At 49.0% G+C, this 21,060-nt stretch overlaps 1 protein-coding gene and 1 long non-coding RNA gene across 3 annotated transcripts in view; one reads left to right on the top strand and one right to left on the bottom strand.

The window, feature by feature from the left end:
* The window catches only part of LOC147350087 (uncharacterized), a 33,589-nt gene extending 32,570 nt beyond the window's left edge, over positions 1-1,019 (bottom strand). Inside the window, exon 1 of one of the 2 annotated variants that reach the window (XR_015149162.1) lies at positions 646-1,019. This is a non-coding gene — a long non-coding RNA (uncharacterized LOC147350087). The remainder of the gene's footprint in view (positions 1-645) is intronic. The other variant, XR_015149161.1, reaches the window with a different exon arrangement.
* A 130-nt stretch (positions 1,020-1,149) lies between these two features.
* The window catches only part of DAP (death associated protein), a 66,833-nt gene continuing 46,922 nt past the window's right edge, over positions 1,150-21,060 (top strand). The window contains exons 1-2 of the mRNA XM_086362478.1: positions 1,150-1,312; positions 16,483-16,579. Of these exons, the coding sequence (XP_086218604.1) occupies positions 1,258-1,312; positions 16,483-16,579 (152 nt within the window). The 5' untranslated portion in view covers positions 1,150-1,257. The remainder of the gene's footprint in view (positions 1,313-16,482; positions 16,580-21,060) is intronic.

Here is a 21,060-nt window from a genome sequence, read left to right as displayed (position 1 = left end):
CAGCACTGCCTCATCTTCTTTCCGGGGTGGGGGACACCCCCGAATGTCCTGTTTCTAGCATCTTTTCAGTAAATCCTGCAGCCATGAAATTAAAAGACGCTTACACCTTGGAAGAAAAGTTATGACCAACCTAGACAGCATATTAAAAAGCAGAGACATTACTTTGCCAACAAAGGTCCTAGTCAAAGCTATGGTTTTTTCAGTAGTCATGTATGGATGTGAGAATTAGACTATAGAGAAAGCTGAGCACCTAAAATTGATGCTTTTGAACTGTGGTGTTGGAGAAGACTCTTCAGAGTTCCTTGGACTGCAAACCAGTCCATCCTTATAGGAAATCAGCCCTGAATATTCATTGGAAGGACTGCTGCTGATGCTGGAACTCCCAATACTTTGGCCCCCTGATGGGAAGAACTGACTCATTTGAAAAGACCCTGATACTGGGAAAGATTGAAGGCAGGAGAAGGGGACGAGAGAGGATGAGGTGGTTGGACGGCATCACCGACTCAATGGACATGAATTTGAGTAAACTCTGGGAGTTGGTGATGGACAGGGAGGCCTGGCGTGCTGCAGTCCATGGGGTCGCAAGGAGTTGGACACGGCTGAGTGACTTAACTGAACTTCAATAAATCCGGGCTATTCTCGTACCCCTGGTCGGTCCCCGTTGGTGTCTCATTTCCTAACTGCGGCTCCAGATGTGAGTTGGACGACGTGGCAGACCGGCCGGTTCCCCGACGACGACACGCACCACCAGCCTGGGCGCCCAGCTCTGGAGGCTCAGCTTCCCCACCACGGTCACAGTCCTTCTGGCGGGTTGGCGGACCACCGCCCACGTGGGTGACACCCTCCCGCTGGACTACGCTCACCCAGTCTCCCGCTCCTGCCTCGCCAGCATAGCCAGCGTCTACCGACCCCCAGCCCTCCCCGCGCCCCCTTCTTCCTCCTCAGCTTCAAGCCTTGGCGTCCTACGTGGCGCTAAGGACTGCGCATGCTCAGTCTACGGGGCGCGCGCGGGGGCCGGCGGGGGCCGGCGGGGCGGGGCTGGGCTGGGAGAGCGCGGTGACGCCACTGCGCAGCCGCGGGTGGGCGGGACCGTGCCACGTCGGCGCGCGCCGGCCGCGCCCCCTCCCGGCGGCCGCGGTCAGCTAGCCTGTGCGCGACCCCGGAGCGCAACGCGCGCGCTTCTCGCTGTCGGCGCGCTTCCCTCCTGGCCGCCCGAGCCCGCCGCCGCCTAAGTTCGTCCGAAACCGGCTTCGCACCATGTCTTCGCCTCCCGAGGGGAAGCTGGAGACGAAAGCTGGACATCCGCCCGCCGGTACGGACGCATTCCCACTTTCTCTCCTCTCGCGGGTCCGGAGGGCGGGCTCGAACCCGCGGGCATGGGGCGCGGGGCACGCGGGGTGCCGGGCGGGGAGGCGGCGGCCCGCCGGTCCGCTCGTGCGGTCTGAGGTACACTCAGCCCCGCGCGGGCGACACCTGTTTTCTTTACGCGAAAACATCGCAAGTCCGTGGGAGTTGCGTGCAGATTAGACTGACTTGAAAGAAGCCCAGCCGAACAATGTGTCCCCAGAAGTTTGTGCGGTGAATGCTTCCTTAGAATGCACAGATGCTTTAGAAAGGAAAACGAGGAGCCGAAACAATGACAAATCACAGAGTTCTCAGCGTCTTGGCGATGATTAAGCTGACAGCATTACAAAAAAGAACCAAAGGAGTGGAAATCTTTTTTTTTTTTTTCTTTCGTTAACCACTCAATATGACTTTTTTTCCCGCCCTCCAGTTTCTTTCTCATTCTGCTTTTCCTCAAAAGTGGTTTTGTTTTGTTTTGTTCTGCTTTTTGCTTCTATACATCCTAAACTTCTGAGACAAGGAAGTTAAATGCTGGAGTCTTTTTCTTCGAAAATGAGACTCTGAGCAGCCTTTATTTTCATATCGTCTCCTCCCCCTTTTGAGCACAGTTCCTGTTTGCTCTTTCGAATCTGCCCAAACGGGTCGATTGCTTTTTTCACCTCTCCTTTGAAATGACCATCAATCCATATGGACGGGCACTAAGGGAATCAGAGGTGACTGACTCCCAGTGGCTTCGGCGTGTGGGGTTTTTAGGGTCTTCATTCCACACGTCAGTGAAGAGTATCAATTCAGTCTGCTAGTAACAGAGGCCTGAGCCAAACATGGCTGCTTTCTGTGGAACATTTATGCCATCTTCTTGTTGAAGGAAAGATTTCCCCAATTTCTGCCTGCCGTCCCCACCATAGGGCACTAATTCTTTGTCTCCACAGTGAATATAGCAGTTCCTTAACATATGTTGCATTCCAGCGTAGGTCATACTTTTCATTAGTGAAACAAGCTCTCAACAGCAAGACAGGCACCAGGAAAGAAAAATGGCTAACCGATGCATGGGGGTGGGGGTGTGAGAGGCATGGGATTGTAGAAAACAGTTCCACTGTAATGGAAAATAGATTTTGGGGACCTCTGTGTTGAATTAGTTTTAAGTTAAAAAAGAACTTCAAAGCGTTTCCTTTCATGATAACTCTGGCCTATAAGTCCTACCACTGCGGGTTCTTGCCCAGCTGCCTGATGACCTGGGCAGCCAGGCAGGAGGGAACACCTTCGTTTACACTGGTGACCCTCAGCCACACAGCCGCAGTCTGCCTGGGGCTCCCCTGTCCCCAGGGAGTGAGTAGCAGTAGAATGTCCGTGTTGGGACGATACCAAAGCAAAGTGGCAGTAATTGCATACAGAGACAGCCATATGGAGATCTTTAAGATCGGAGGAATAAACTGTTGCTATTAACTCCCTGGGAGAAATTTCACAAAGGACTCTGAGTTTTCTCTGAATTGTAAACAGCTAAGCTGTGTGAATCACGAATTAAGTATCTTATTTATGTCCAAGGAGAAGGGAGCCAATGTATTTGTGCTGGCATAGCGGTGAACTTGAGTTCTGAGTTTGAGGCTGGTCACTTCTCTAGGGCTCGGTTTTCCTAATCCGTGAAATGGGAGGTTTGTGCCAGATGGTCCCTGAGGAGATAGCAGGGCAGAGCTTCCTTTCTGCGCTTAATGTCACCATCTATAGGATTGGAGCCCAGGGACAGTCAGTGCCTCAGGTAAACTCCTCCAGTGACTTCAGGTTAGTGACTCTTAAGGCTTTGAGACCCCAGTCCAGCAGGAGCCACTAAGGAAGCCGTCACTGTCATCCTGGTTTTCGCAAGGGTGGTCACACTTGGCCAGAGCTGGAGGAAGGGCCTGGCATTCTGGCCCAGGGGTGCAGGTTAGAAAGAGACCTTTCGTTGGTTGCAGTGTCTTGTCTCTCAGTTAGTACCGCACAGAGACCTCTGCGTGGAAGCCTTTTCTGGCAGAAAGGTCTGGGTGGTCTTGTTTACTCCAGCATGACCAGAGAACAGACAGTTCTGTAGAGTGAATGTTAAAAGAAAAAAAAGCATCTACTATAATAAAGGGTAATCATCACGGATAGCCCAGAACCTAGTTCCTAAGTCAAAATAACAGCCTTGAAACATTGGGAACACTTTCATTAAGTGCTTAAGTTGGATGATAAAATCTTGTGCCTGTCTGCAATCAAAAACAATAAAATTCTCCTCCGTGACTCTCTTCATGTTCTTTTGTGTTTTCTCATTATTGTTCTCTGAACCAGGTACGCTTCTCTGCACCCCACAACCTCTACCTGTCTGCCTGTGCCCCTTGCTTCTGGGCCTGGGTCCCGTTGATGAGCAGGGCCTGGCTCTGTGATACCTAATAAATAGCTTGTGAGTTTCTCCACATCCTCTTACTGCCTCTCACTTCCTCCCTGGCACTCGAGGCCCACAACTTCCCTCCACTGCTGAGCTGTCTCCAGCGTGTCCTGGTGGTGCAAGCGGGACTCTCAGCCAGCTTAGGCAGCAGCAGCATCATGGAAATCGTAACTCATGTTTGCCGAGTGTTACAGGGCGTGGGGTGCTTCCCGGGTGGCACTAATGGAAAAGAACCGGCCTACTAGTGAAGGAGACGTAAGAGATGCAGGTTCCATCCCTGGGTCAGGAAGATCCCCTGGAGGAGGGTATGGCAACCCACTCCTGTACTCTTGCCTGGAGAATCCCATGGATGGAGGAGCCTGACAAGCTATGGTCCAGAGGGGTGCAAAGAGTCGGATAGGACTAAGTAACTTAGTATGTGTGCATGCTTAGGGTGTGGGGTATAGGGGAGAAAAATCACTTTCCCTTTATTCTAGGTTTCTGGCTGAGATCCCCCTTATGATAAAGAACAGACTAATAAAGAAAAAGAAGCAGTTCAATAACATATATCTCTCCTGTATGCATAGCAGATGCTCAAGAAAAATGAGTGACTCCCAAGCCCCACCTTAAATACTAATGATAAAACATGCCCTAAAACATGCCCTGGAGAGGAGGTTCCCCTTGTGGGAAGGAGCCAGGAAATGCCTGGTAAGCCAGGGGAAGGTCGTTATGCAGAGTAGGATTCTCCTGTGACTTAGTCATCTTTCTCTTCCTGTTAGAAAAAGAGATACTTACACGTGGAGATCTCCCTTTGGAGTGTAAAAGTTCCCAGCAAGGGTGACTTCTCTGTATCCAGCTTTTCCTTGTGTGCTGTTTCTTAAATCAACTCAAAATCATACTTGCCCAAGAGTCAGGTTTTGGGGGTGGCAGCCTGCTCCCCTTCACCAGTTAGTTCTAAGTGCTTGGCACTAATGAACAGTCACCTTGCAGTTGGGATCAAGGGGACAATGCCGTTTTTAAACCTGGCCAAGCCCTCTGGAGTGTTGCCGACACCCCCAAGTCAGTGACTTCAGGGTGGCTCCCCTGGGTGGGGGGGGTGGGCGGGGCTTTGCCTCCTGGAACCTCAGCTGCTGCTGCTGAACCTCAGCAGCCCTTCTCAAAGGGGCTCCATTCTTCACCAGGTCCTCCTTCCCGGACGTGAGGTTAATGAGGCTCCTAAAGAGACTCGGAGGAAGGGGACTGTGTGCATAAATACAGAGTCCACCCACTGAGTGCTGGTGGGCACTGCCTGGCATCCTGTGATGTGCTGGTGGCTGGGTCCTCTGTAAAAGTAGCCAAGTCTTCATGATTTGAGAGCTCGCCACTGCTCTCGGCGACCAAGTATTTGTGGAGAAATGAAATGAGATTGCTGCTTTTCTGGGAATTCTTGTAAATAACAGATGAACCGAGTGAGTGAGGTTCTGTTTCATCTAATAGCAGAACTCTGATCCCCAACAGAAGGGGGGACTCGGTGACAAGCCACACTGTGACTCACTCCTGCCAGTTTCCGTGGGTTTCTGGCAGTGGTGGGAATAACGTCTCTTCATAACATACGTTTTGCCAACCCTGGTCCCCTCCCATTTCCCCAGGGGACGCAGACTGTATGTCAGGAAAGTTCTCATAAATCTAGTACGTGATGGCTTGAAGTGTTACTAATCTTGTGTGTGGTTTCCTTTCAAGAGTAGACTTTATGTCCCTTCTAGAACTGAGTCAAATGGAAATACAAACACAATTCTATTCATTATAGTGGAAAAAAGACCACTTTGTTTTTCTTTAGTAACTTCAAAATAATTCAGTTCTCTGGTCTACTGATCATTCAGGATGCATTTAAAAGGTTGTGGGTGACACTTCCCCTGAATTACCTCCCTTTGGAGTTTTCGTATTATCCAGGCCACTCTGTTGCTAGAAAGGCAAGACTGATTTGGTTTTTATTGTATTAGCCATGAAATCAAAGGTGTGCTAATCATGACCCCCAGTGTGCTCAACCCAGTCACACTGATCAGCGCTTGAAGATACAGGACAGAGGTGTCTGCCTTTGCTCCTGTGTGGGTGTGCTCTGTTGCTAAGACATGTCCGATGTCCGACTCTTTGCAACCCCGTGGACTGTAACGCGCTAGGCTCCTCTGTCTATGGAGTTTCCTAGGCAAGAATACTGGAGTGGGTTGCCATTTCTTCCTTCAGGGGATCTTCCCGACCCAGGGATAGAACCCACATCTCTTATGTCTCCTGCAATGGCAGGCAGGTTTTTTTTACCACTAGTGCCAGTTGGGAAGCTCGCCTTTGCTCCTGAGATGCCAAGTAAAAAGAGAGACCCTTTTAGTCACGGCATTTTTTTGTTTTTTTCAAGAGCTTCCAGTTGGGGTGGACCAGGCACTTCTACGACGTGTTTAAGATTTCCCCTCTGTGCTCTGAGACTTTGGCTGACCTGTGCCTCCTCCCCCTCACTTCTGTGAGTGTCCTGTTCAATTCATAAGATGCCTGCACACTCTTACTTGGTCTTGTGAATGGCCTCCCCTTCCCAGCTTCATAGACTCTTTTGTTTGTATAGGGACTATACACTTTTGTATCAGGTCCTGTATTAGTTACAGTTATATCAGCTGTATTACGTTGTATTCACTGTTGTAACAGACAGGTCCAAATCGCAGTGGCTGAACAAGTCAAGGTTTGCTTCTGTCCCAGGAGGCCCTCCAACCGGGGGAAAAATGCAGAGGGCGAGGCCCCTCCTGTCCAGTGTGTGGACTCCTCGGAGGGGACTGAGTGCAGGCTGAGGTGTGGGGGCCTGGAGATGCCACCTGCAAATGCCAGGTGTCACTGTGTTAGTTTCCCGTGGCTGCTGTAGCAAAGGACGATAAACTTTGTTGTTTAAAACAGCACCGCTCTATCGTCTTACGGTTCTGGAGGTGAGAATTCCAAAATGAGTCTCACTGGACAGACATCAAGGCATTTGCAGGGCTGGTTCATCTGGCGGTTCCAGGGGAGAACCCCGTTTCTGCTGCTTCCACTTTCCAGACGCCCCCACGCTCCTGGGTGCACGGCCCCTTCCTCCACCGCAACAGTTGTTCCAGCCTTCCTCACAGTAGGCACGCTGATGCTCCTGTGTCACATTTCAGGTTCCCCTTGTGAACACAGTTGCCCAGCCACGTACTCTAGAATAGCCTTCTTATTTTGAGGTCAGCTGATTAACAACCTCAGTACCATCTGCAACTTTAATTCCTCCTTGCCAAGCATAGTCACAGGTGGGGGACTAGAGTGTGGCCAGCTTGGTGGGGAGGGGGACATTACCCTGCTTACCGCAGTCTATTTTCCCTGGAATCAGCCACGACCCAGGTAAATGGCCCCACTCACTGCAGGGAAGACTGGGGTTGTGGTCAGTGAACACTGTCGGGCTGCCTGTCCCCGAGAACCTCCAGGCAGGGATCTTGCTCTTCCCTGGGCTTTCTGAAACCAACCTCCCTGAACTCAGTTTCCCCTGTGTCTGCCTCTCCCACTCCTCACCTTTGGACCAGTCACTGTCTGGCAGGTCTTGGCCCCGTCACCACACGAGCTGAGCACCGAAGAATTGATGCTTTTGAACTGTGGCCCTGGAGAAGACTCTTGAGAGTCCCTTGGACTGCAAGGAGATCCAACCAGTCCATCCTAAAGGAAATCAACCCTGAATATTCATCGGAAGGACTGAAGCTGAAACTCCAATATTTTGGCCGCCTGATGGGAAGAGGTGACTTCCTGGGAAATACCCTGATGGAGGCCACGAGTTGAAGTAGCCAACAGAGGATGAGATGGTTGGATGGCATCACCGACTCAGTGGACATGAGTTTGAGTCAACTCCAGGAGATAGTGAAGGACAGGGGAGCCTGGTGTGCTGCAGTCCATGGCGCCATAGAGTCGGATAGGATTGAGCAACTGAACAACGACCAGGCACTCTGACCTCTGGGTCACAGCCGCAGGGGGATGGAGCCCACACTGCGTGGAAGACCGAAGGCCTCTCTAGTCCCAGCCCACGCACGAGGTCTCTGAACCTCACCCCGCCTCTGGAGAGCGAGCAAGGTTCCTCCGTGTCAGTTAAGGGCCTTCCCACCCTAACACCTTTCGCCTCTGAGTGGAGAATAGCAGTTTCCCTTCTTTCATCCTCTGTTTTCTCAGAGAGGAAGCCATCAGGGGTGCAAGTTCAGCAATTTATCGGGGACTCATTTTTTCGGGCAAGCATCACCCGTTGTGGAAAGCCCCTGTGGGGACTGACTGAACGTGGCCGCGGGGCTGGGGAGCTCCCGGGGTCCCCTTAACTCAGAGCCGCTGCCCCTCTTTCTCCCACTCCTTGCGGCGCGCCCCTCGCTCAGGACGCCAGCCTCCCTGGCTGGGCGTGGCCTCTTTGCTGGCCAAGGAGCCCCTCTCCGGGTGGGGCCCCTCCTCTTCGCTGAGAATGACCATGACCGCCTCCCTGTGCCTTGGTCCCACCCACTGTCCCCATCCCAGGGCCGTCCAGTCTCGTGCCCACTTCGCTTTCCGGCCACAGCGCTGCTCTACCTGGGAGGATTTGGTTCACCCCTGATCTGCACCTTGGGCGTCTCTGGTTTGCTCGCCTTTTGTTCTCGCCGGAACAATTCTCAGAGCCCTTCCTGGCTTCTTTTTGGTGGGTTTGCTTTCCTTTGAATCACATTTCAATAGCGCTTCCCTGCAAGAGCAAAGGGAAGCCTCTGCTCGGGGGTCCTGCCCTGCTGGTCCCCGGGGCTGGCCCCTCCCTGGCTCCGGGCGCTCTTACCGTCTCAAGCCCGCTGGGGACACCCTCCTCTTCACCCTGCCTGGCCTGCTTCTGTGGGTCTTCCTGGCCTGCTGTTGAGGGGATGGAGCCGTCTGTTGGGGACCCTTTCACAGCCAGGCACCCCTGCACCTGGGGGGGTGGGGGCTGCCCCGCCCCAGGGCGCACTGTCCTCGGTTGCTTCCTCCCCTGACAAAGGCCGAGGTTTCCTCCGCCCTCTTTGCTCTGTGGGCAGGAAAAGCTGCTTCACAGAGAGCTTTCCACATCAAACGCACTTTCTTCCTGGGCAGGTTGGGCCTAGAACCTGCCCGGAGGCATCTCTCTGAGGAGCACTGATGCTCTGTTTCCTGGAATGTTCAAGCAGGAAAAGGCCTGTGGGGTGAGATTAAGGGCACCGGCTACCTCTGCTCGCTGTGGCTTCCCCTCCTCCTGGGGTTGGGGTTGGGGGGTGATCTGCACCACAGGGTTAGGGTGAGGTGGGTGGGGTGGTAACTGGCCAGTGGTTAGAACCGGGCCTGGCACGTGGCCACCCAGTGGGAAGGGTTATCCAGGGTCCTCAACTCTTCCAAAAGCTTCCTTAGATGGTGATGGGCTGAGGACAGTCCTGGAGGTGGTCAGCTGCTGGGGCGGGGAGTCCCTCACCATGGAGGGCGCACGGCTCCCTCAACGATCTGGTGTTCAGGTCCTGCCACCCCCACTTCACACAGAGGAAACTGGGAGGAGGTGGTAAGCCACCAAGGACACACACACAGAGGGCTCTGAGCGCTGGGTGCTCAGTGTTAAAACAAACCTTAATAACAAACTTAACTAGCTTAATAACAAACCTAGACAGCATATTAAAAAGCAGAGATATTACTTTGCCAGCAAAGTCAAAACTATGGTTTTTCCAGTAATTATGTATGGATGTGAGAGTTGGACCATTAAGAAAGTTGAGTGCCAAAGAATTGATGCTTTTGAACTGTTGTGTTGGAGAAACTCTTGAGAGTCCCTTGGACTGCAAGGAGATCCAACCAGTCCATCCTAAAGGAGATCAGTCCTGAATATTCATTGGAAGGACTGATGTTGAAACTGAAACGCCAATCCTTTGGCCACCAGATGTGAGGAGCTGACTCATTGGAAAAGACTCTGATGCTGGGAAAGATTGAAGGCAGGAGAAGGGGATGACAGAGGATGAGATGGTTGGATGGCATCACCAGCTGGATTGACATGAGTTTAAGCAAGCTCCAGGAGTTGGTGACGGACAGGAAAACCTGGTGTGCTGTAGTCCATGGGGTTGCAAAGAGTCAAACACGACTGAGCAACTGAACTGAATGAGAGTAGCCAGGAGTTGAGCATTTGTGGGAGTCAGGCCCTGATGGAGGTGTTCCATGTGGGCTCCCTCTTCAGTCCTCAGAAAACCTCTGGGGGTAGAGCATTGCCACCCTTTCTTCACAGATGGGACCCGGAGGCAGAGTGCCAGCAGCTTGCCTGGACACTCACAGACACACAAACACATACACATGTAGAGCTGGCACTTGAACCTGGGGATCTGGCTCCCAGAATTCATAACTAAACCTTAACTTCTGCCCAGGATTCCTACCAAGAGGAAGCTTGTTATTCTTTACATTTGAAGCTCACATTTGAATAACAACCATCACAACAAAAGTCTGTTTTAGTTTTTACTACTGTCTCAGAAAAATACTTGCATTTGCAAATAATTCTGCAAGGATTTCTGCAGAAGTAACTCTTCCTTTGTTTTTCTGACCAATGAAGGGTCCTAGTGACAGTGATAAAACAATCGATAAATATATGCTGTCATATTTTTTGGCAGTCATGCAAGTTAAAATGAATCTGTCTCAGCCTTGAGTTATTATTATTGCCACTTTATTGCAGCATTAATCACCACCCATACTGTGAGAGACTGATGAAGTTAATTGTTTTTATAAACTGGATTAAATGAAGTGCTGAAATGGAGGTGTGGGTCTGGGAGTGTGTGCCTACTTCAAGAGAGGAGTGGACAGGCTCCCTGCGAGCTTCTCAAGACTTGATTATTTTGAACATCACCTTGACATTCATCATCTGTTCCTTTTGTAATGAGTTGCACACCCTTTTTACTTTTAGCCAGTTGATAGAATACACCCGGGACTTACAGTGTCAAGGTGTTTTGTCTGCCAAGTTGAAATGATTCAGAGATTATTTTTAAATGGGCATCTGTATTACTTTGTGCAGGCTGCTATAACAAAATAGCACCAACTGGGTGGTTCCATCAACGGAAATTTATTTTCTCACGGTCATGGAGCCCAGGAGTCCAAGATCAAGGTGCCAACAGGTGTAGTTTCTCCTGAGGCCTCTCTCCTTGGTTTGCAGATGGCCACCTTCCCTCTGTGTCCTCATGTAGCCTTTCCTCTGTGCACGTGTGTCCCGGGTGTCTCTTCCTCTTCTGATAAAAAGACCAGGCCTATCAGATTCGGGCCACCCTGTGTGTGTGTGAGTGTGTGACTCTGTGTGTGTGTGAGTATAAAGTCAGTCGTGTCCGACTCTCTATGACCCCATGGGCTGTAGCCCGCCAGGCTCCTCTGTCCATGGGATTCTCCAGGCAAGAATACTGGAGTGGGTTGCCATTCCTCTCTCCAGGGGATCTTCCCAACCCAGGAATCAAACCCACGTCTCTTATGTCTTCTGTATTGGTAGGTGGATTCTTTACCACTGCACCAGCTGGGAAGCCCTAGGGCCACCCTAACAGCCTCTTTTTCACTTGGTTAGTTCTCTTTCTTTTAGCTGCGCTAGGTCTTTGTTGCAGCATGCGGGCTTTCTCTAGTTGAGGGGCCTAGGCTTAGTTTTCCTGCAGCATGTGGGTTCTTAGTTCCTGAACCAGGATCAAACCCAGATCCCTTGCCTTGGAAGGCAGATTCTTAACCACTGGGCCACCAGGGAGGTCCCCTTAATCACCTCTTTAGAGGCCTGTCTCCACACCCAGTCAGGTCTAAAGTTCCAGAGATCAGGGCTTCAATGTACGAACTTGGGGAGGTCATAGTTCAACTCATAACAGCACCTTTGATCCATTTCTTATGGACATGGGATAGGATTGGGATAAGTGGGGCAGGAAAATGCTTTTTTGTTTTAATGTTTAATGGGACGATTCTAGCCTTATTGTTCAAACAAAAGCATTCATAATCTTACATTTCAAGAGAGTGGGTAAAGAATAACGTAAACATAATTGTAGAATTTTCAGTCTCCATTTCTTAAGGTTTGGCAGGCTTCATAACCCTGGAAATCTTGAGAAGCCACCTGAAAATGGTATTTCTTTTTCTTCTTTAAATCTTAGCCCAAAGTGAGGGTGATCTCCAGGAGCAACACCCAAAGAAGAAACTAAATTGAGAACGGTTAGTCTGAGCCTTGGGCCCCCAAGAGGCAGGAAGTGACTTGGTGTCTCCTCTTCTTCTGATAAGAGCGCCAGTCGTGTTGGGCTTCCCTGGAGGCTCAGATGGTAAAGAATCTGCCTGCAATGCAGGAGACCTGGGTTCGATCCCTGGGTAGGGAAGATCCCCTGGAGAAGGAACGGCTACTCACTCCAGTATTCTGGCCTGGAGAATTCCACAGACAGAGGAGACTGGCAGGCTACAGTCCATGGGGTCGAAAAGAGTTGGACATGACCGAAGCGACTTTCACTCATGTTTAATTAGGCAACCTCCCCCCTCCACAACACACACACAGCCTCATTTAACTTAAGACCCCAGCTACAAGCTGGGTGCTCAGAAGCCAAACCTGTGGAGAAAGGGTTCAGGAAAAAGTGTCCAGCAGCACAGTGGGTTGGTGAGGAAGCTGGTGTGTTTCAGCCTGGCCTCCAGATGGAGAACTGAGTCTCCTTGAGAATTTGTAACTGCAGATCTGCCTGTACCTGGGCAGTCTGTTCAGATTTACACTTTGGTCTTTCCTGTCCTGAGAAATCAGATGTAAAAAGGATTTTCTGCTGCCCTTACCCTTGGTTTGACAGAAGCATGCATAGCATCTCTCCAAGGGGTGCTGCCTAGACCACCCCTGGAGGATCCCCACAGACAGAGGCTCACTGAAGACGGTCCCCCTAAATGAGCCAGATTCAGAAAAACGAACAGTGGGGGTGAGACTCCTGATGATAAAATAATTACATAGGACTCCCGGGTGGTACAGTGAATAGGAACCCACCTGCCAACGCAGGGGTCACTGGTTTGATCCCTGGTCCAGGAAGATTCCACGTTCTGTGGAGCAACTGAGCCTGTGCCCCACAACTTCTGAGCCGAGCTCGAACCTGCGAAGAGCAACTCCTGAGCCCGTACTCCACATGAGAAGTCACCTCCGTGAGAAGCTTGTGAACCACAACTAGAGAGGTGCACAGCCCCAACTAGAGAAGCTTGTGAGCAGCAACTAAGACCCAGCACAACCAAAAGATAAAACTAAAAAAATTAGGTATACAACCATAAGACAAGTATGCCTAGAATGATAAAATGTATAAAAGAATCAAAAACATGGGAAACAAGTAAAATGCTCTCAAATAAAGACCAGATGAATTCGAGGGGGGAAACGCTCTAGAAATGAAAAGATAAAATGATTGGAATCAAAATCAGTCAGGATAATTATTCCTACTTCAAAAAATTTCAGGATAAAATCAGATTTTTGAGAGAATTACTGGACAGGATTATACTTCTTTCTTAACAAATGGAATATCCACACTGAAAAGAAGTGGTGGCGGCAGCAGGGAGAATCTCGTCCCAAACCTAGGCCAGCAGTCGTGTCATTAAATGCAGTCTTTTATTTCTCATGCCTCCGCTTTACCTTCCTCTGAGCGAGTGCCTCTGGGTACCACTGGCCGTGCTGCAGCCACCAGCAGCTTTCTGAGTTCTCCCAGGGAAATTGAAAACTAATAAACCTCAAGTGTATAAGCCTCAAGGTGTCTCACATTCTCCTTCCTGTTGGCAGCATCACAAAGAAAGCAGTCCTGAGCTGTCATCAGCAGGGTCCAACTTAAATTTGGCTGTACCAACTCAATGGACATGAGTTTGAGCAAACTTCAGGAGATAGTGAAGGACAGGGAAGCCTGGCATGCTGTAGTCCATGGGGTCACAAAGAGTCAGATGAGACTCAGCAACTGAACAGCAAGAACAACTTAATTTGAAACACTGGAAGAAGTGGCCTGACCAGCTGGCTGTGCTTTGTGATCGAAGCAGGGCTGTGACAGAACGTGGAGTGGCTGTCCTGGGGCAGAGGGGGAGGGCTGTGGGTAGGTTGGGGGGTGGGTAGTGCTGGGAGCCCCACATACGAACCCTGGACAGTGAGCTCAGTTAGCAAAGTCTGCTTTCCATTAAGTGCTGGGAAGCTGCCGTGCACCTCTGTCTTAGTCTGTTTGGGCTGCTACAACTGAATACCATCGACTGGTGGCTATAAACAAAGGACATTCTGGAGGCTGGAAGTCCAGGGTCAGGCCAACAGCAGATTCAATGTCTGGTGATGTCCTGGTTCACAGACAACTATATTCTCTGTCCTCCCTGGCAGAAAGGGTGAGGGAGCTCTCAGGGGTCTCTTTAGGAGCGCGCTAATCCTGTTCATGAGGGCTCCACCCTTATGACCTAAGTGAAAAGGAAGGAAAAAAGTGAAAGCCACTCATTCATGTCTGACTCTTTGCGACCCCATGGACTGTAGCCTGCCAGGCTCCTCTGTCCATGGAATTCTCCAGGCAAGAATGCTGGAGTGGGTAGCTGTTCTCTTCTCCAGGGGATCGTCCCAACTCAGGGACTGAATGGTCTCTTGCAACAAAGGTGGATTCTTTACCATCTGAACCACCAGGGAAGCCTGATGACCTAAGCACTTTCCAAAGCCCCACCTCCAAACAGCATCACTTTGGGAGTTAGGACTTACAGCTTCTCTTCTCATCTAAACTCCTCCAATTTAGGACATGGCTCTTAACCCCTTTCTGGAGATGAAGCATTGAGACTTTGAGCAGCTGACGACTATGAGAACATGTAGCTGAGGACATGGAGGGACCTGCTGACTCTAAAACACAACGCTGTCAACTGCTGTGTGACACTGGCTATTCATATAAGGCCAGCATTTCCAAACTTTATCCCGTGGAATACAGGAGTCCGAAAGGATGATAACCAGCATTACTGGGGAAGGAGGGACATTCTGTGGTCAAATACACTTGGGAAAGACTGCACACTCTGTGCCCACGTAAAGCTTACAGTGCATGCTAAAGGCAGAATATCTGTCTTGAGGAAACCCACTTAGTTTGTTCAACCTAGCTCTTTCCACACTTACTAGATCCTAGAATCTCCGTTTTTATTGCTGCTTTTTCTCTTGCAAAACAGCATTAACGTATTAATTATTAAGGAGATACAAGTAAAACTATAATAAGATACCACACCTACTAGAACAACTATATTTACAAAGAAATGCAATAGCAAGTGTTGGTAAGCATGTGGAGAAATTGGAACCTCCACTGGTTGGAGTGTAAAACAGTGCCATGGCTTTGGAAAGCATTTGAAGATCTTTCAAGAGAGTGAATATGGGATTACTATGTCACTCAACTATTCCACTCCTACATATGTACCAAGGAAATAAGGGTATAAGTCCGTGTGGCCACACAAAACTTGTGCATACACAGTCGTTCATAATGGCTTTATTCGCAGTAGCCAAAATGGAAAAAGCACACATGGCCGTGCACAGATGAGTGCATCTTAAAGTGTGGGCTATCCATGCAGTGGTGTATTATTCAGCCATGAAAAAGAATGAAGGGACTTCCCTGTCGGTCCAGCGGTTGGGACTTTATCTTCTAAATTCAGGATGTGTGGGTTCCATCCCTGGTTGGGGAACTGGGATCCCACATTTCTCGAGGTCAAAAGGCCAAGAGAGAACCAAGACAGTGTTGTAACAAATCCAATACAAACTTTGAAAATGGTCCACATCCAAAAAAAAAAGTCTTTACAAGAAAAAAGGAAGGAAGTACTGACACATGCTACAACATGGGTAAACCTTGGAAGCATGATGTTAAGAGAAAAATCTTGTCACCAAAGGCAGCGTATTTTACGAATCCATTTGTCAGATGTCCGGAATAGGCCAGTGCAGGTGACTGGTTGCTAGGAGCTGAGGGGAGAGGAGGGGTTGGAGAGGGACCCTTGATGGGTTTCTGTTGAGGGTGATGATATTGTTTGACAATGATTGTGGCCACAGTGGTGTGACTCTGAATATACACAAAACTGCTGAACTGTACACTCTAACTAGGGGGACCACATCGTATGTGAATTATATGTCAGTAAGGCTGTTTTTTAAAAACGAACTTAACTTCTGCCAACCCCAGGGTTTCACAGCACAGTCTGGGAAAGGCCGTAACCAGAGCGGGCTTTGTGCTGTGACATGGCCAATGTCCTGTGTCGCCTGTGGCTGTATCCCCATCAGAGCACCATCGGCATTTGAGAGAATGTCACAGGCAGGGATGGAGTGGCCGCTGCTGCCTCACAAAACCGAACAAAACCTAAAAGCCAGCGGCCGCTTTCTCCACGTGGTTTGTACTCTGGTACCACCACTGCTCTTAACCAACTTGAAAGGAGACCAGACACACAGATGAGCCTTGGAAACTTTCTAAGTGGCTCCAGAGCACGAGACAGTGTTGAGCATCCTATCATACTAAATCTCCCACAACAGTACTGGGGCTTCAACACGGTTCAGTCCCTGGGTTGGGAGGATCCCCTGGAGAAGGAAATGGCAACCCACTCCAGTATTCTTGCCTGGACAATCCCATGGACAGAGGAGCCTGGTGAGCTACAGTCCACAGAACTGCAAAGAGTCAGCTGTGACTTAGTGACTCAAGAACTGCAATAATAGCACTATTCTCCATGATTAATAGCTGTCACTGCCAGCTGGCCTGGACTTGGGGCCACAGGACAGCCACACACCTTTGAGTAGCTCCCCTGCCATCTGGTGGTTGCATGTCCACACTGATCACACACCTTCGTCTTCATTTCAGTGAAAGCTGGTGGGATGCGAATTGTGCAGAAACACCCGCATTCTGGAGACACCAAAGAAGAGAAGGACAAGGACGACCAGGAGTGGGAAAGCCCCAGGTAGGAAAGTTCTGGATTCACAAGTCACCCTTATTCGGTTAAACATTAACGTTTGTTCTCTGCTGCTTGCTTCTGATAAACCCTGAGCTCCTGGGGCCCTGTGCTGTGAGCTTTTCCTCTCCTGCTCAGTGAGGAGGGGGTTCTGTCCCCCAGACAGAGGAGAAACAGGACAGCTGGAGCACGCCTTCTTCTCTTGCCCCGAATAAATCTAAGTGGATTCATCCGTCTTTGGGCAGAAGCCCTCCACCACCACATTGAAATCACCCACAGACCTTTGAAAATGCTGTTCTGATTGAGTCTCTGGGCTGTCAGGGCAGAGAACCACTGATTTAAATAGTGTTCACAAGCGTTAGAGCTTTGCCAGTTTCAGCCAAACCTTAAATCATTGATGCCACACCCTGATGAGTAACTGAGTACCCTTAAATGACGTCTTTGCCCCCAGATCCCTGGGTCCCCAACAGCTCACCTTCCTGCAACACCACCATCTCTGTTTACACCTGCTTTCCTTGCAGGTTCTGATGTCAAGTTTGGTCCAAAGACCTTGTTACAAGCCCATCTCCTTCCACCTGTAACACACAGCCACGCGCCACCAGTCCCCACCTGTCTGAGCGTGTCCCCAGAAAGGGAAGTGAACACTAAGCTTTGCACCATGTAACTCATCTCCAGCCGCGTCTCAGCCAGAGGAAAAGGAAGTGTGGAGAGCAGCCAGCCCATCTTTGTGCATTTCATTCCAAAAGTCCTAAATAGCAGGTGGAATGCTCCCCAGGTTACCCATGGGAGACTGAAATCCACAGAGGCCAGTGCTTGCCACACTGAGTAGGAATGAACCCCAAGCCCAGGGTCCCGAGCAGGCCAGGCTTCCAAAAGAATAGCTCCTGACAGCAGGTACCCTCCGAGAAGGACGTGCATGGGTTTGGTGACCCCACATATCTGCTTATGTATATGCTGTGCCATTGGGTATTTTCTGGAAAACGTTGAGTGTCACTTAGGGCTGTCCCTGGAGGGGAGGACAAAATCTGGGGAGAAGTTTCTGAGTGATTATTGCCCATTTTAAGTCATGAGATATCAGCACCAGGAAAATCAGCTCAAGTTCTGGTTTTTTAAAAGAAGAAGGTGGTTTAAAGAAAAGTCTCGAATTTTCTTCCACTAACTATTTTCACAGATTTGTGTTTGGAACATAACCACATCACGAATTCTCCTACAGGTCCACGGTCCTGTATCTGAAAACCGTGGGGCCTAATTTATATCAGAATTCAGAAATTCTAATGTCTTGGGAGAGGAAGCAGGTTTTAGCAGAAAAAGACCATATGCATTTCATACAGTACCCATTGTGGGGTCTCGAGCAGCCTGTTGGAATCTGTGTATGATGTTTACACCAGCTGAGATGCATTTTAAAGATTTACAGACTTGGACCAGTTCAGGGTAAGTTTTGCCTGCATAAAAGAGTTAGAACGTTAGGTGTTGAGAACATTCTTGGACTTGGAACCGAGGATAAAAACATGTGACCTGTAGCATTCTTCCACTAGAAACCTGGAATGTCATTTCCCTTCAAATCCACGGGTTCCTTAAGAAGGAAGAGAGAGGATGAAACAGAGAGCTGTATCTGGGGGGGGTGGGGGGGGGCGGGAATCCTGGGAAATTAATGAAATATGCTTTTCTGCATGTTTAAGTGGAATAAGGGACAAATAGCTACTTCTGTGTGTAACACAGTGTCAATACAGTGACAGCTGATCATTTCTTATCGTGTTTAGAAATAACGACAGAACAGCCCATTCATTTTCTATTGATTTTTTTTTCTCATGAGATGAAATACAGCATTTATGGAAGATGCACAATGTGAATAAACGTTCCAGAGGGTGAATGATTGCGAGAGAAAGGAGGGGGATACCCAGCACCCTAGGTTTTAGTCTCTTACCCACCATGAAGGCTGGTTTGCTCTGGAATCAGGTACTTTTGAATCAGGCTGACTGCAGGGCGGGGTTTGCACATGAGCCAGGGTATGTTTGTTCCCTGCAGTCACACTGTTGCGCCATGTTCCTGGTCCGGCTGATGGCTCTTGTCCTCTGGACAATAGCTTCTCTCCTCGCTGCTGTGGGTTAAACCCCCCACACACCGTTGACAGAGGCGAGGAAGCCTCTGTAGACGCTGCAGCTCTCGGCATATGTTGCCAATACAACTTCCAAACTCCCCGCACCAGACCTGGTATTCTGTGTAACAGTCCACTTCCACCACCACGCAGCCTCCGTTTTTCTAGGGGGCTGATTGAATAATTATAGTTAATAACGATCACTGATGGTATTACAGAGTGCAGGGAACCTAGCCCAGTTCTAATGGGGGCTCTGCCCATGTTGATTCATTTGATCCTTGCAACTACTCTATTCTCATCCCCCTTTGGGAGTTGGCTTTTCATTATTATCCCCATTCTGGATTACTACTCCCACTTCAATCACTCAGAGAGATTAAGTGACTTTTGCAAAGTCACACAGCAAGTAAGGGGCAGAGCCAGCATCCCAGACTGGAAGCTGGGTTCAGAGCCCCCTACTCTTAGCCCCTGGACTATGTGTACCAACTGAGTGTCTGTTTTGTGCTGAGCACTTAGTAAGTGCTCCCCATTGGGTTTAATGTTCACACCACCTAAAAGCTGCCCATTACACAGATGAAGAAACGAGGCTTAGTGAGCTTATCTGACCCAGTCAGTGGTTCAGATAAGGCCAGGATTCAGCCCTAACTCTGTCTTGACTTGGAATCCCGTGTCCCTCGTGTCATCGTGAAGTCACTCAGTCGTGTCCAACTCTTTGCGACCCCATGGACTATAGCCTGCCAGGCTCCTCTATCCATAGAGTTCTCCAGGCAAGAATGCTGGAGTGGGTTGCCATTCCCTTCTCCAGGGGATTTTCCCAACTCAGGGATCAAACCCAGGTCTCCTGTATTGCAGGTGGATTCTTTACCATCTGAGCCACCAGGGAAGTCCTAGATCTCTCTATAAAATAAACACTGATTCTGGGGTTGCCCACAACCTTTCCTATATTCCTCAAGCCCACAGTCCCATGCAACCTCACCAAAGTAGATGGCCTAATTACAGCTTGTAACAAGCTTTTGGGACACTGGGCTGGTTTTCCTTTACATATGGAAAGGCCATAGTTATTTCCAGAAATTAGTCAGACATGTAATGTTTTACATTAATTTCTTTTGGAAATGTCATGGCATGTGACTTCAAAATTCACATTACCCTCATCCTAAAGTTTTCTATTTTATCATGTTTTGAGCCAAGCGTTCTCCAGATATGAAAATAAATGCATAATCTCAGATGCCATTTTCCTCCTTGGATCTGCGTTTGCAAAACTCTCTGCTTTCCTTCCTAGATATTTAAAGCTGGCTTTGAGTTTACTGATTCATCTCTGGTGGCTTCCTTTCCCAATCAGAAAATCAAATACTGATTGCAGAGAAAATGAACAACTGGAGCATTAAAGAGGTTGTTGTATGACCCAAAAAAACCTCAAAGCCCTCTTACTTGTACTTTTCTTTTGCAAATCTTTATGTTACCCTTTGTCCCCTTAGTCCTATCATTTTTCATATATTAAAAAGATAATTCCTTATACCACCAAATTGTTTTAAAATGCTATTAAAAAAAATAATGTAGCAGAAATTTGAAAATGTTTTCCAAACATTCCCATCAGGCTGAATTCTAGTTACCTGCGGCCCTTTGTATCCAAGACGAGTAAGAGGTTTCATTGTTGTGAGCTCATACTCCTGAGTGGGTGCAAGACTCGATCTCAGAACTGACCCAATCAAGGAAAGCTGTGATTGTTTTCTCAAATCTGTCTGCTGAGCATATTAAGTCAAAATGTCCAGTTTCATTATGTAACAGAGAAACTGCAGACATAGAATGGACTTCAGGGGTCATTAGCACCCACTAACATACAGTGTAGTGGCGAGCATGCGCTGAGGCCCGAGCGTGAATCGAGCTGGGTAGAAAGTATTTTAAAAGGTAGGCGGCAAGAGGAGTAAAGTAGAAGTGGAAAGGTTAGGTGTGGACTGGGGGTGGATTGGAAAGGGCTAGAAGGAGTGAGGTAGGGGAAAGGGGAAGGGTCAGGAAGGAACAGCCCTTCCTGAGCTCCACAGTTTGTACAGGACTGACTTAGGGCTGTGATGCTGTTTCATGTTCACATACCTCCCCCATCAAAATAAGCAAACAATTCCAATCTTCCAGGATGTGGGAAATACCCAAGATGGAATACACACAGTAACAGATGGCCCTAAGTGTAACACAAATGCTTAGTGTTATTGACTGCAAGGAGTACAGTGGAAAAAAATGACCTAACCTAAGTAACTTCAGGAAACATTATTTTGACTGGATACTATAAGGCTAAAGACAAAAAAAAAAAAAAAAAGGCAAAAAAAGAAATGCATAAATGCTACACTCCAATTAGTCAATGTTTCATACAGGACTTTGGGTTAGTGATTCTGAAATTGCTTTATGT

This window comes from Bos grunniens, chromosome 20, assembly GCF_055505025.1.
Source record: "Bos grunniens cultivar Pamir isolate PY7600 chromosome 20, Bosgru_T2T1.0, whole genome shotgun sequence".
NCBI lineage: Eukaryota > Metazoa > Chordata > Mammalia > Artiodactyla > Bovidae > Bos > Bos grunniens.
This window is presented reverse-complemented; position numbering and strand designations above follow the sequence as displayed.